Genomic DNA, 16,520 nt, shown 5'->3' with positions numbered 1-16,520 from the left:
TGTGTGGTTTTATATGGTTAAATATTGTCTTAATTTTTGGATCAATAAGTATTGTCGTGCTAGAAAGGTTAATGAATTCTTTCTTATGTGGATCTCATTGAGAAAATTAATTGAATAAATATCATTAGTTTCAATATCTTTACTAAGGGATCATTTGAAAATGGGAAGATGGATGAGGTTTCATCTTTGACAGACAGCTATTAGATGAGAACCCTTCTATTATCCTAAAAAGCAGTATAAGCTAAAAGGAGTCTTGATACTTTGCATTTTCTTCAATATCAATGGGTTTTGTAATGTTGGGAGGTTGAATGATGCAGTTTGTGTGTTGGATGGTGTGGTTGCAAATGATTTCAATCCAGAACACTAATTTTTGCAACCAATTTTTTTGAATGGTTAAACAAAGCAGAGATGAACAAAGCAAGCATTTTTTTTCTTTTCTTTTCTATACGTTATAAACATGGTGGTAATAAAACGTGCAGTGGTGATGGAAGAAAATTGAAGAAGAGCCGGGGTTGGATCAGGGCCGGTCCAAAGATATTGTGGGCCCATGGCAAAAATAAAAAATGGGCCCCCAAAGTCATAAATATAATAAAAATTAATTCGAAATAGAATGCTATAAAATTCACTATTAATATCAAAAAAACATAAATATGGTCACAACATTACAAAAACCACTAATTTACAGGAAAATATTTCTCCTAGCCTTTCTAGATGCAAAATCATTAATAATGTTATCCAAATCAATTTTATCTAACATGTCTTTCTCTATACATAACATTGCCAATCCGTTTAACCTTTCTTGCGACATCGACGATCTTAGATAATTCTTCAATAACTTTAACTTTGAAAAACTTCTCTCCGCATATGCAACAGTGACAGGAATGGTTAGCAAAATGTTATATGCAATAAAAGTATTTGGGTAACAATCAACAGCTTTAACATAATCCAAAATTTCAACAGCAGAAATTATATCATTAGGTAAAGTCATTTTCAACACTTTCAATTCTGAAAAAAGTTCACTTGAATCCACATCGAAAACATTATCTTTAGTAAAAGTAGTAGCAAACTTTATACAACTTTCTTTAAGTTCACTTTCACTTAATGACTTTAATTTCTTTGAATCATTTAAAACCCCAAAAATACTTTCAAAGTTTTTTAATTGTTCAAATCTATTTTTTAATGAAACAATTGCCATATCCACAACAACCAAAAAATAATTAACTTTTAAATACTCTTCAACCGATTATGTTTCTTCTTCATGATCACTTTCATCAAATTCCTTTTTTCTAACAATACGACGTTTTGATGGAAATGTTGGCTCTACACCCATATCAAGTGCAATATTTTTAGCAATATTCATACTTGATGTAAAACCTTCATTTCTATATTTTTCAAAAAACTTCATAATATTTTCTATTTGGTTAATAGTAGTGTCAATACAAATAGATTTAGATTGCAACTTTTTACTTACAATATTTATAACAAATAAAACTTCGTACCAAATAACCATACCAACTAAAAATTCAAAATTTCCAAAAGATTTAAGTAAGCTTTTAGCTTCACTTTTTGACTTTGGGTCATCACATGCTTTACTTAATTTTAGCAAAACAACTTTTATTTGAGGAGCTTCAAATCTAATTGCTTTTATACTTTTAATCCTACTTTCCCAACGAGTATTAGATAATGATTTTAAGGTTAAAGTTGGAACATTATCTAACAATATTTTCCATCTTTTAGTAGAACTAGAAAATAATGTATAAAGTAGGGATGCCAATAGGGGCAAACGGGGCGGAGAGTGCATCTCCCGCCCCCGCCCCTTAAATTTTCCCGTTCCCCCGTCCCCGCCCCCGCCCCCGAAATGTTCAGCCTTCCTACCCCCGCCCCCGCCCCGGAATCCCCTTTATTACCCCCGCCCCCGCCCTCGATTGATTTTGGGCTGCCTTTTTTTAGGCTAAAAGATGTTATTATTTAGGCTAAAAGAAGATATTTTTTAGGTAACAAATAATTATTTGTAGTAGAATTTTACATGTTAAAAATAAAAAAGTTATGACATCTTAAAAACATTATACTAACAACTTAAAAACATGTTTTTTGATGAATTTTGGAAGCTCAAAATCATGTTATTTTTTATGATATTTATATAATTAATATATGTAAATATATGTGTAATTTATTAACGGGGTCCCCATGGGGGTTTCGGGACGGGATTTTCCACCCCCGCCCCCGCCCTCGAAATTAAAATGGGGGTTAACCTTGCCCCCGCCCTCGATTTTTTTGAAAATTTTCCCCCAAACGGGATGGGACCCTCACGGGAACGGGGTCCCACGGGACATTTTGACATCCCTAGTATAAAGGCGTTGCACGATTCCAAAAAATGAAACAGCTTTTTCACAAGAAAGTGTCATATCACTAACCGTAAGGTTAAGACTATGGCAAGCACAAGGCATATATAAAGCTCTAAGATTAATTTCAAGCATTCTTTTTTGAACCCCTTGGTGTTTTCCTTTCATATTAGACCCATTATCATAACCTTGACCCCTTATATCATCCACATTTAGATCTAACAATTTCAATGCATCTAATAATTCATTCAAAAGTCCCAAACCAGAAGTATCATCTACTTTTAAAAATTCTAAAAAATATTCAACAACTTGTATTTTTTTAGAAGAAAAATTCACACATCGTACAATCAAAGTCATTTGCTCTTGATGACTCACATCGGGAGTACAATCAAGAATTATAGAAAAATATTTTGCTTCTTTAACTATTTTAATGATAGAATTTCTACCCGTGTCACCTAAAAGAGAAATTAGTTCATTTTGAATTTTATAGCCAAGATAATGATAATGAGTTTCATTATTTTCAATTCTTCTTATATGATCTTGCATTATACCATCATATTCAACCATCATTTGGATTACTCCTAAAAAGTTACCATTGTTATCTTGAAAAAGTTTTTCATTAGACCCTCGAAAAGCCAAATTATATTTAGATAAGAATTTCACAGCCGCTATTATTCTTCTTAATACTTGTCTCCAACGTTCTTTTTCTTTTATTATTTCTTGTTGTAATTCGTTATCAATTGTAAGGTTTTTTATCTAATCTTAGTTTTGCTTCATTCCAATTACTCATACAAACAAAATGTTCATTACTATTTTCATGTTCTTTAAGTCTCTCACTAAGATGTTTCCAATCATTATATCCTTCATTTGTTAAAAAACGTTTTTGATTAGTACATTTAAATATTTTACAACAAAAACAAAAAACTTTATCTAATTTTTTTATTGTATGCTAACCATTTTCGATCACGTGACAAACCATTATTTAACTTTCTAGTATAAAATGCATAAGAAAAATGTCTAGAAAATTTATCTTTAGGAAACACAAGATTCATTTCTCTTATTGGCCCTTTTTCAATTAAAATATCTCTTGATTTAATATCAAGAGAATCCCAATTTCTAGGGTCAAAAATATCTATAGATTCAGTTAAATTAGTATTTTCTTCATTTATATTAGTATCATGTTGATTTAAATTAATATTTTCTTCATTCAAATTATTATCATGTTCATTTAAATTAATATTTTCTTCATTAACACTAGCAACATTTTCATTTAAGTTAGTGTGTTCATTCAAATTAATATTTTCTTCATTAGAATTCATTGGTTTTAAAAATTTAACCATAGACCCTTTCTCTTTTTGTAAAGAAGCCTCAACAATTTTTCGTCTTTTTCGTTTTTCACTACCAGATAAGTGTTTTTTAGAAAACATTTTATGATTGACAAATGACAATAAAGTAAAAACTACTTTAAGAAAAGAATACACCTGATTTCTTTGATTTCTTTGTGAAATATGTTGAACGGTTGAAGCCTAATATCAAAGCAAGCTGTAAAAATCAATAACAAAAAACATCATATTACAATGTTATCACAAATCAATTACCAAGTTATAAACGCAAATCCAAAAAACCAATGTAAAACACAAACGATGAACAATTGATGAACTATCAACAAATTATATGGAAAATTTAAGAATAAAACGTAATATTGACACTAATTACCAAAACAGTAGAACACATTGCATGATTTGCATCAATTATGACAATATTACTATATTATCAAACAATGTATTTACTAATTAAGTAAGCAACAAGCCAACAGACAACAGTATGTTAACTTTTATCATTAGTTACTAAGCCAAAAAGTAAAACAAAAAAGATGAACAATTAAAAATTTTTCTAAGCAGAAACAAAATTTTTCTAAGTAAGCAACATGCCAACACCACCTAATCGACTTGAGAATTGAAACTGAATTACTAAGCAGAAACAAAATTTTTCTAAATTAGTGAAACAAACACCAGCCTTATGCTTTCCCTAATTCTTAAATTCCTCTTTAATTGAATCTAATGAAACCAATTGAATGAGAATTGATCAATTGAGAAATTGAAATCGATTAGAGTTTAGAAACTAGAAAGATTAGTCGATTACCTAATGGTGACCTGGTGTCCTTGTCGGCTTGTCCCTATGTGGCTGACTGGCTGTGTCGGCGATTTGAGAATTGAGAAACGAAACCGGAAACGAGATTTAAACAGAGAACTGCCGGCTGCGTGCCTTTGTGAGACTGTGAGAGACAAAGTGAGAATTGAGATTTAAGAATTGAGGAACCGGCAACCAAATATATCTAGAGTAGAGACAAATAGCCGTTAGAGATTAAAGACTGTGATTTGTGAGAGAAATCGACGGGACGATTCAGTATCAAAGGCGTGAGGCGTCGTCGCGTCGATTCAATTACCTAGCGCCCTAATCTCGATTTCCTACATTCCCCGCTACCTTCCTTGGTATGGTTCCTATTGATAATTCATTATTCATGGAAATCAAAATCACGTTCGACTTCAGCGACATAAAGATCAAGCGGCTTAGCAGCCTTATTAATTTGTTTGGGCCGTATTAATTTGTTTGGGACTTGGGTCAATGTGATTTTGGATTGGACATTTGACTAATTTTGGGCCCTAAAGAAATATATATATATATATATATATATATATATATATATATATATATATATATATATATATATATATATACACACACACTATATATATTCTACAATTTTTGGGCCCCCTTGCGTCGTAGGGCCGGGGCGGGTCATCCACCGTCAGGACCGGCCCTGGGTTGGATTGGATATGGTGAGCTTGGTAATTTAAAATTTAAATAAATTATTAATAAGTAAAGAAAAAAGGTAGAAGATATGAAAAAAAGAAAAGTGTAACGAGTCATGATCAATCAAGCAAACCTTTTGAAACCATAAGGTAAAGTTTAGAAAACAAGAATGCAAAACAAAAGTAACCAAAATAACTCTTTGATTATTGTGAGAATATCACTCAAAACTCACGGTGTTTACAATGTTTTCCAATGATCATAGCTCCACCTAAAACAATGTATATATAATCCTAACTACCGACTTGTAATTAGATTACAATTAGGAAACTAGAAACCGACTTGTTTATGATTTCCTAAAAACTAGGTAGGTCTCCAAGTCCTACTCGACTTAGGATTCCAACAATCACCCCCGAATCTCTAAGTCCTTCTAGAGAATTCTTCAACCCTGTTTCGTTTTAAAAAACGGATCCGTCGCTGTCGTCACGTTCCGAAAAATCACCTTCTCGTAATTTTTGGAGTCGTTCCGGACATTCAGACGCAAAGTGACCCGGTTTGTCACATCGAAAACAAATCACCTTAGATCAGTCTTTTTCCCTATTTTTCCGATTCTTGCCACAACAACAATTACAATTTTTGCAATCAGAATTAGAATTGGGCTCCCCTCCTTGGGCTTGTGATGAGTTATTGTGTTTATTTCCGTGTGGATTTTTATTGGATTTGGGCCCATTTGAACCTTTTGATCCAACTGACCCAGATCCTGATCCGTCTTGCTGATTATACCCACCCGATCCTTCTGCCCCTTTCCATTTGCCCTTCGTCGTTCTATGACTCTTCCGACTCGAACTTCCACCATGGTCGACGAACACAGCCCTCGTCTGATCCTCACCACCGATCTCGTCCTCCCTAATCCGCTCCTCATATGCCTTTAGTCTTCCCACAACATCCTCGAACCCGATTGTCTTCAAGTCCAGTACTTGTTCCAAGGAAGCAACAATATGGATGAAGTTTCTTGGCACCGATTTCAGAAATTTCTTGACTAACTTGGATTCCTCAATCGATTCTCCCAAAGCCGTTGACTTTGATGCGATTCCGGACAGCTTTCCGACAAAGCTGTCGATTGTCTCTGATTCCAGCATCTTCAATCGATCGAATTCCGACATTAAGGTTTGTAATCTTGCTTCTTTGACTCTATCAACGCCCATATTTCGTGTTCTAATCGCTTCCCACAACTTCTTGGCTGAATCTTGATCTCCAATCTGCATTATGAGGTTTTCTGGTAGGGCTTGGTACAGCAAACCCATGACGAGGTAGTCCTTCTCTTCATTGACATCGGTTCCTGGATCAATCACAGTCCAGGCTTTGTGGATGCGCAAGACAACCTTCATACGCATTGCCCACACTGTGTAGTTAGTGGATGTGAGCATTGGACAGGAAACTGAGGTTGTCCCAACCTCCTTCACTCTCACCGGAGCTTCTCCATCTCCCCCTGTATCTAACATGTTGACCTGACTCGTCAACAGGTAAAAATCGATCTCACAGCTTCTTGTTTCAAGGCTCTGATACCAATTAAAGTTTAGAAAACAATAATGCAAAACAAAAGTAACCAAAATAACTATTTGATTATTGTGAGAATATCACTCAAAACTCACAGTGTTTACAATGTTTTCCAATGATCATAACTCGACCTAAAACAATGTATATATAATCCTAACTACCGACTTGTAATTAGATTGCAATTAGGAAACTAGAAACCGACTTGTTTATGATTTCCTAAAAACTAGGTTGGTCTCCAAGTCCTACTCGACTTAGGATTCCAACATAAGGACCATGAGATTAACGAAATGCAAAGTATGTCTTTAAAATGCAACTTTTTGGAAATCACATAGACCATTAATACAGTTTTATCAAAAATTTATAGCATGAATATGAAAAAATCATTTTCGAAATATGAATATTAATAAAGTTATTTATTAAAGTGCATGTCATCCGCGTATATTTATCTCTTTTTTAAGTTATAGAAATACAATAAGTTAATTTTGCATATTATCTTACTAGATGTAAAACTCATGTATTACATGAGTTATTTTAAAAGAAAAATTAAATATAAAATTGTAAACATTTAAAAGTTTGAATTTATAAGAAAATTAGAAAAATATTGAATTATTAAAATTAATGTGTTTTTTTTTTCTTTTTTAAATTTAAACAAATAATTTAGATAAATAAACAAATGAAACTAATGAGGTTTTAATTTATAAAATTTAAAATTAAAAGGAAAGTCAATTAATGAAATTGATATACATTTATTATAATTACTATGTGTGAGACTTGTGTATTACAAGGGTTTATTAAAAGAACCAAAAGTAAGGGCGTTAGCAAAAAAAAAATCATTCACTTAAGTTTTGGTAACTACAATGACCATGTTCATAAAAAAAATAAGTAACGACCGAGTTTGTTACCTTTTGTAAACCACATTGTCCATTCATGTAATTTGTTCTTAATTAATATATACTAATAAAATTAATTAATATGAATTCACAAATAGAATGTACTATCTACATTAATATACATATACAGTAATTAATATATTAATAGAAAGAAGAATTCACAAAGTTCTTATGCATATTAATTAATATATTAATAAAATTATTTAATATAAGGTAACATTTAATAGATTGAATTTGAATAAAAAAGAAAAAAAAACTATAAAAATAACAAGTGGATATTAAATCATTCAAAAAAATTTAGAAAATGACAAGTATCAAAATAAAGAAGAAAATGACATATGACAAAATCATTCTTATTTATTAGGATAGATATTATACTTAAATATTATGTGGAATTTGATAAAATGAAAAAAACCACAAAATGTCATGTGGAAAAAATATAATTGAAAATAACCACAAAATGACATGTGGCCAAATCAATAAAAATGTGGCATGTGGCAAAAAAAAATTTCATTTATTAGAATAGATTTATACAACATTACTTACGAGTTAGGTTGTCATGATGTATATAAGCTAGCATATTTTTTAAGATTAATACAATAATGCTTTGTTTAGAATAATATCATTAAAGTGACTTGTAAACTAGTTTTTTCAAAATGCTATTTCAGATAACTTATTGATAAACTTTGGATTTTTTTTTCATATATTTTTCCAAATATAGCGCCATATGCTCAAACATTTTTCTATTTTTTCTATTTTTTGTTTGATTTGTTTTATAAAAACTGCGTTTTTTACAACTATTAACTTTTATAATTTTTTACGTCTTTACAAGTGTTTTTACAACTTTAATTTAATTTTCTCCTACATATTTGTATTTTATAAATTTTTTAAGATTTTTCAGTTTTACAAATTAGTTTATATGTATATATTCATTTGTCATGCATGTAAATTTCTAAAAACTTTAATTTTTACATATTCACTTTTCCAAATTTATAAAAACATGAATTTGTTGAAAAACTTAGCAAAAAGAGTAGGTAAAATTAAGTTGGGAATAAATTATCAAAAAAGTTGAAAGGTGTCAACAAAACACCAATGTATACATTTTATTAAATCAAAACCAATTTATATATTTTATTACATCAAAACCAATCATTTAAGATAACCTTCATGATCGGTTTTGATTAAATGAAATATATAATTTGATGTTGTATAAATATTTGAAAAAGAGTGTTAACCAAATTTAATGTTAGCTTGTTTTTAATAATATATCTAAATGATTTTGATATTATTTTATAACTGTCGTATAGCTTATTAGATAGTTTTAAAAAACGCTATTACTTTATTAGATAATAATTAATTTATCAAGCAAAATCTAGCTTTTCAGCTAGTTTGTCAAATACAAAGTAAACCATAACATTCTCGGTTTTAAGTTGTCTTGATTTAGTCGTTTATTTGTTTGTTTGATAATGTAAGGGAACTGGTTTTTAATCATATATCTAAATGTTTTTTATGTCATTTTATAATTGTCGTATAACTTATTAGATAGTTTTAAAAAACACTATTACTTTATCAAATAATAATTAACTTATCAAGCAAAATCTGGTTTTTTAGCTAGTTTGTCAAATATAACGTAAACCATAACATTTTGAGTTTTAATTTGTCTTGATTTTGTCGTTTGCTTGTTTGATAATGTAAGGGGAACCGAATTTCAGCTATGTTAAAAAGAGTCTCGTAGGGAAGTTTGATGGATTATTGCACGAAGGAGATATGTATGTTTTTCCAATTTCTTTTTTGGTGATGACATTTCTAGTGGAAAATGGCAAGTCACAAATATAAGATATAAAAACACGTCGGTGAAGGCTCTAGAAACTGGATTCCCTTGTACTTTGATTTTGCTCTCTTTTGCGATGTTTTGTGAGATCATTTTCAACGATGTTGGGGAGAAGTATTGTTAGATTGATTTTTATGCATCATTTTAGCATATTTTTTAATCATTTCCGCGATATTTGTCAATATTTATCATGCATTTTATATATTTCATTACATTATTGGTTTGGGACAATTTTACCCGTTTAAGCTAAATTTATGCAGATTTATGTAAGCGGGTAATGACATCTTTAAGCACCGATTGGAGCCATAGGAAGGCCTTGCAATCAAATTTGATGTCAATAAACCAATCAAACGAAACGATTTAAAGATTTTTTGAAAATTTAGCAGCAATGAGCGGTCTTCGTAAAGTGATTGGATCGAAGGGTAAACTTGGTCCGATCGAGCTGAAATTTTACCGATATATTCACAACTTGTGGATCTTTAATCTGAATGGTGGAGATCGGATTTTGACATCGTTTGATATACCTTTGCGCCTCGTGAACAGCAGCAACATATTCTGCCCCGAATCTGTTTTTGGCAGCCCCATTTTTACCTTTTAAATGAGCCCATTTGAAATTTTCAGCAGCAGCCCAAAATCTGATTTAAATGAAATTATAATAAGCCCATAATGAAAGAAGCAAGTTACGTGACACTCAAGAAAATAAAAAGGAGGCTATTTTTGTTTATGGGGGAATCGGTTACTAAAAGGAGGAGGCGCACACACATTTGGGAATCATCTTCACGCACGACAGTTGGAATAGGGAACGAACGACTTGAAGATTCTTAGCATCGAAACAGTTATATTTTTGTTTGTAAGTTAAATTTTAGTTTACGGGGTTTAGCAACGGCTAAACCACCGAGGTTGATCAGGTTGATGTTTGAATTGGTTTAATCATGTGATTTTGTTTTAGATCGTTGTGTTATGATTTTTGATTTTCACTAATTTTGTTGTTACAATTTTAGTTGGAATTAAGCAACCTGGTTAGGATTTTAATAACGAATTGTTAATCAATTAACTGAATATGTTATTGTTCCTTTAATTGGTCTAAGTAGCAAATAATACACGTAATTTCTCGATGAAAGTGAGTCTTGTATTATGAAATCATGTTGGTACAATGTAAACTCTTTAAACTTACGTGAGGGTTATTGTGTTTGGTGTTTTGTTTGTGCTTTAATGCGGCTCTCACCTAATTACAAATTGTTTGTTTGATAATTTGGTAGTGAGTGTTGGGTTATTTATTAGATTGTGTCAAATTTGTTATGTATGTAGTTAGCCTTTTTACGATTTGGGTCTGTCCATCCGTCTTTATGATGCTAAGGTTAGGCTTTAAATATTGCATGCATGTAGTGTATTAGGGTTAATCGTTTTGTGATTCCCTACCGTGCCTTTATAGAGAAGTTCTTCATCGAGCTCTTCTAAGGCATTGATTATTAATTATTCGACACAGCTTTGATCATTGCTTTGTTGTTTTGATTCATATTCCAGCTTAGAATCTATCGATCTATTCTTTATTGTTCTAACAATTGGTATCAGAGCAGGAGATTGTGTAAACCATACACAACTCTTATGTCGAAGTGTTATTAGGGTTTTTTCGTTTTTATTGGACCTGTTCTTGCCGTCTTCATCGTTTTGATCGATTGTTGACATTGGATCTTGATCCTTATTACACCCTAAACTTGATCTTAGTTTTACACATTTGATTCTTTATAGGTTTTAGTGAATCTACGACATGCAGCCTGAAGATCCACACACTCTATCATTCAATCTTTCTAGCAGCATCAGATCTACCACCAAGATCCCTATCCTCTTCCCACAATACTATAAAGTCTGGGCTTTACATTTTGAGGACTATGTTCTGGGTATTGAAGACCATGGAACGACGATTTGGCAAGCCATAACAGAAGGAACATTCATGCACATGGGAACCAGGAGAGTTATCAAAACTCAAGCAGAATACAACACTCTTCTTATCGACATCAAATATATTCCACAAAATGAGAAGGATAAACTGTTGAGCAACGCCAAAGCTATGAGGATAATAAGGTTTGCTTTACCCATGGACACATTTCGTCTGGTAATTTCCTGTGAAACAGCGAAGGAGATCTGGGATAGATTAAAAGAGCTTTATTCAAGTGATGCAGATCTGGAACACTCTATTCAGACGCTGCTTCTTTCAGAGTTTGGTGCCTTTGTTCAAAAGCCAGAGGAAAAAGCTTGATCAAATGTTCAATCGTGACAACCATCTTTTAAGTAGGATGATGAAATACAAAGTAAAACGTGAATTAATAAAACAAAAGGTCACATTTATGAACGGTTTGAGGCCCGAATGGAAAGCAGTAGTTTCAAATGTAAAAGCTCATGAACAGTTCAAGAACTATACATTGGCTAAGCTAGTAGGAATTCTTAGGTCCCACGAAGATGAAGTGACAAAGGAAGGGAAGGTGATTTCTGGAATAGGATCTTTGGCCCTGGTTGCGAAAGGCAAAACTGTAGCAGAAGAAGATTCGGAGTCTGATCTCTCAGACTGCGAACTTACGAAAGAAGAATATGCTCTAATGGTCTCAAACCCCAGAAACTTTGCGAAAAAGAAATTTAGGCGCCTCAAAAATAGGAACTGGCAAGGCAACTACAGTTCGGAAAAGGCAAAGGACAAAAGCGCTAAGAACTCTCAGATGGACGAGGTGAAGAAAGAGAAAAAGCTACTAGGAGATTCCGGCTACGACTGCAATTTTTTTCATGGCAAGAATCATTTGGCAAAGGAGTGCATGCTAAGAAGAATGAGTGAGAAGAAAGACGAAGAAGATGATGAAGCTTACTATCTCAGAAAGATAGAGGAGCTTAGAAAGAAGAAAAATTTCGATAATGCTAAGCCTGCTTTGATTGTGCAGGAAGATGATGACGAGTTTAGAAGAGTCGAAGTTTGGTCGACTGATTCAGAGGATGAAGAGGTTCACAAGCATACGCATGGAGAGTGTTTCGTAGCAAAGTCTGAAGTCCCTAAGTACGAGGGAAAATGCTTTATGGTTCGCAATGATGCATCAGAGCAGAGAGGATACGCCACTGATGGCGGTCATACCAATGGCAAATGTTTTGCTGCGAGACCTGTCTCCGAGCAGATCAGTGAGTGTGAGAAAGTGATCAACAAGGTACACTCTATTCTTGAATCTCTCAATACTCCTGTCTCTCGGTATGAAACTGAATTAGATGATTTGAAATTTACTGTTTCCAATTTCTGTGATAGCTTAAGAAGAACTCATTTAAGTAATTCTAACTTAACTGATCAAATCCGCAGGGTACCAAAGAAGAGCGAAGAGAGACGAATATGGATTGAGAAGTTGGAGTTAGAACTGTTTAGGTCTGGGGATGATATCATTTATTTGCAACGAGACAATTTAGGATTTTGAAACAACGAAACATTTTCTGTTTGATTGCTAAATGTCTTTATTTTAATATTACTCAACTGCATCTCGATTGTGAAATAGGAAAGAATATACACAAAATGATTTTGCCCTTTCTCAAAATGAACGAGGACGAAATCGATGCAGACTATTTCAAATGGGAATCCATTGTTTCCTCTGAAGATGTCTCTGATTCTTATAAAATTGGACAAGACAAAATTGAAGCTTACATACTGTCCAAAGAACATAAGGACATGCTAAAACAAATTTTGAGTGAAAAAGATAAAAAGCAGATTAAATCTGATACTGTACATAAATTAGACTCATTATGCACCAAATTAAGTTTAGAAAATACTCCTGATGTTGAAAATGTATATGAATTTGATGATGAAAGTGACATGAGCGAAATTTATGTGGAGGATGGGATTGATTGCTCTGAGTTTTTAAAAAGTGAATCTGATCTGAAGAAGACTATGATTTCTGAAAATTCTGTTGAGTATGTTCGTATTTCTGAAAATAAAGGTTTAAAAGTTTTTAAAGAAAAGGCAACAGTTAATCCGAAAGTTCAAACTGTTTCGAATTAGGTTTTCACAACTTCTGGACTAAACAAAAATCAGACTTTAGAATTATCGTCCTTTGTAGAAGAAGATAATGCAGATGGGTGTGATGAATTCTTTTGGTCTGCTCCCATCGACAATGCTGATGAAACCAAAGGACTCTCGGAGATGACATCTTGGAAGACGAAAGGGAGATACGTGGCAGAACCACTGAACAAAGTTAACTCCTGTTACGAGAAAGGCAGTCCAAGTGGAACGAAAAATGGTCCAAGTGATACGTCATCCGAACAGACTGGCACTCCTGTTAGAAAAGCGAAACCTAGGGCTAGTTTTCATAAGTTTTTTTTTTTTTTTTTTTTTTTTTTTTTTTTTTGGAAACGACCAATATTATAAAACGCACCCAAATAGTAAGAAACTATAGGGGAAATTTAGCAGTTACATATTACATATACAAAGAAAATTTAAGTCTAAGACGAAAAAGGACAAGAGAGCCACTCTTCCCAGTTACATAAACCACCTTTGCCTCTACATTTTACCCACAAATAAACTAAAGCTTTGATATTGTCCACCACACCATTTGGAGTGATGAATTTTGCTTGGAATATCCGATCATTTCTAGCTCTCCATATACTCCAAAGCATCCCGTAGCAAATGGCTGTTAACCGTTCCCTTTTCTTAGGGCATCTCCCCCAGTTGGCTGCAAAACAAGTAATCTCTTCTACATTATGGAAATCGATCCGATCTATTCCGCACCAGTTAAGTATGGACTTCGTGACTGACTTCGCATAAGGACATTCCACCAAAATATGATTTGCATATTCAATTCCACCAACACATGAGCTACAATTACAAGTGTCGAGAGTAACCCCACGATAGGAGAGGGCTACAACTGACAGTATTTTCCCCATCACAACACGCCATATGAATGTAGTCACTTTAATTGGAATGAGTTTACACCAACTTATTTGAAAATGGTGTACATTTGCGGTGAAGCCCTGATCAATCTTTTTCCTGAGGAGGTCTACCCTATATTTTCCATCCACCGATAGTAAACATGACAGCTGATCGACCCTAGGTTGTAATCGTATCAAATCCATGTCGTTGACTAGACATTCTAGTTCAGAGGAACATCCAGCAACAATAGGACATGATCTCCAATTCCACATGTTCCCGCCTTCGTTTTTTCTCTCTGAAACCTTACATGACTTCTTTTTTTCAAGTTCATATAATATGGGGTATTTTGTTTTCATGTTTACACCACCAGCAGCCCACGAGTCATGCCAAAACAGAGTGTTATCCCCAGATTTGACAATTTGCACAAAGATATCATTATAACTAAGTCCCATTGCATCAATATCCTTTTTAACTCCAACAATATTCTTCCAAACTCCAGTTATTCTTTTTTTTGCTAAGTACTCAACAGGTTTATTTCCCAAATTGTGAAGTCCTACAATGACTCTGGCCCATAGTGAGCAGGGTTCAAATTTAAGTCTCCACCACCATTTAACAATGAGAGCAACATTCAGTGTACGAATTGCTCCAACTCCCAAGCCACCAAGTTCCTTAGGAGCGATAACATTCTCCCATGAAACCCAATTAATTTTATTTTTTTCTTCATGACCCCCCATAAAAATTTCCTTATAATCTTCTCTAGTTTTTCAATGACTCCGATGGGAGCTCTAAATAATGACATTTAATAGGTAGGAAGATTTCCTAGAACAACTTTGATTAAGGTAAGCCTTCCACCAAATGAAAGGGTTTTAGCTTTCCAACGAGAGAGTTTGTTTCGAAACTTTTCAATGATTGGGTTGTAGTTTTTGATCAGGTTCATGTTGGCTCCAACCGGAACCCCAAGATAGGTGAATGGAAGTACACCAGCCTCACATCCAAGAATATGTGCCCGCTGTGCAGTTTCGGTGTTAGAAGCCCCAACACCAAAAACCTTGGATTTATGAAAGTTCACTCGCAAACCTGATGAAACATGAAAACAATTGAGAATGTGTGCTAGGTTTTTCAGATTTGACCTCGACCATTCACCAACGAACAACGCATCATCTGCATAGAATAGATGAGATATTGCTGGTCCATCACCTGTTACTTGAATGCTATTGAAAATGCCCTTTTCAATAGCAGATTTCATTGCAGCATTCAATCCCTCCATAGCTATTATGAACAAAAAAGGTGAGAGAGGGTCTCCTTGTCTTACGCCTTTTGTGATGTTGAACTCCTTGGTAGGAGATCCGTTGACTATCATAGATGCACAAGACGAGGCCAGACACCCACGTATCCAAGATCTCCATTTCGAGCCAAAACCCATCTGACGTAGTATCGAGTCTAAAAATTCCCAATTTATGGAGTCAAAGGCTTTATCAAAGTCTACCTTGAATAGCAGGATCTTCTTCTTGATACTTTTTGGCCATACACATAAGTCATTAATAATTAACGGGCCATCAAGAATGCTTCACCCCTCCACGTAAGCCATTTGTTCCTCACCAACCACCTTGATCACAACTGTTTTAATCCTGGTAGCAAGCATCTTTGATATAATTTTATACATACATCCAATCAGACTAATTGGTCTGTAGTCACAAAGAGAGGTTGGGTCCTTAACCTTGGGTGCAAGAGTGATAAACGATGAATTGCAACCCCGACCTAGAGAACCAGTTTCATCGAAATATTGTACGAATCTCATGATATCTGTAGCGACACAACTCCATTACTTTTTTAAGAACTTGAAAGTTAACCCGTCAGGGCCCGGGGCCTTATCTCCTCCGCATGCCCATACTGCTTTCTTCACCTCATCAATAGAGAATGGAGCCTCCAATCTAATAGCGTCCATCATGCCAATAGACTGGATATGAGAGTTTACAAGTTTTGGTCGTGAAATCCATTTCTCCTTAAATTTGTTTTGGAAGAACCGAAAAGCCTCATCTTTGATTTCTTTCACTTCTGAAGCCCATCTTCCGTTTATCATTAGCCCGTCAATTCTGTTTTTTCTGTTATTACTGTTTACGTATCCATGGAATAGTTTTGAGTTTTCGTCTGCATCTATAGTCCATTTCAGACGCACCTTCTGTTTTTGGTCCATGGCTGCC

The 16,520-nt window shown here is 33.7% G+C and overlaps 2 protein-coding genes across 2 annotated transcripts; both read right to left on the bottom strand.

The window, feature by feature from the left end:
- Window positions 1-679: 679 nt before the first annotated feature.
- LOC145164856 (uncharacterized) lies at window positions 680-1,195 on the bottom strand. Its single transcript, XM_079083519.1, has one exon. The coding sequence runs from the start codon at window positions 1,193-1,195 to the stop codon at window positions 680-682; it is 516 nt and encodes a 171-aa protein (XP_078939645.1).
- A 13,923-nt stretch (window positions 1,196-15,118) lies between these two features.
- LOC145164855 (uncharacterized) lies at window positions 15,119-15,586 on the bottom strand. The gene has a single exon (XM_079083518.1). The coding sequence runs from the start codon at window positions 15,584-15,586 to the stop codon at window positions 15,119-15,121; it is 468 nt and encodes a 155-aa protein (XP_078939644.1).
- Between the last annotated feature and the right edge of the window lie 934 nt (window positions 15,587-16,520).

The sequence above is a fragment of the Lactuca virosa genome, chromosome 3 (genome assembly GCF_052849685.1).
Source record: "Lactuca virosa cultivar CGN04683 chromosome 3, Lactuca_virosa_CGN04683_v6, whole genome shotgun sequence".
NCBI lineage: Eukaryota > Viridiplantae > Streptophyta > Magnoliopsida > Asterales > Asteraceae > Lactuca > Lactuca virosa.
This window is presented reverse-complemented; position numbering and strand designations above follow the sequence as displayed.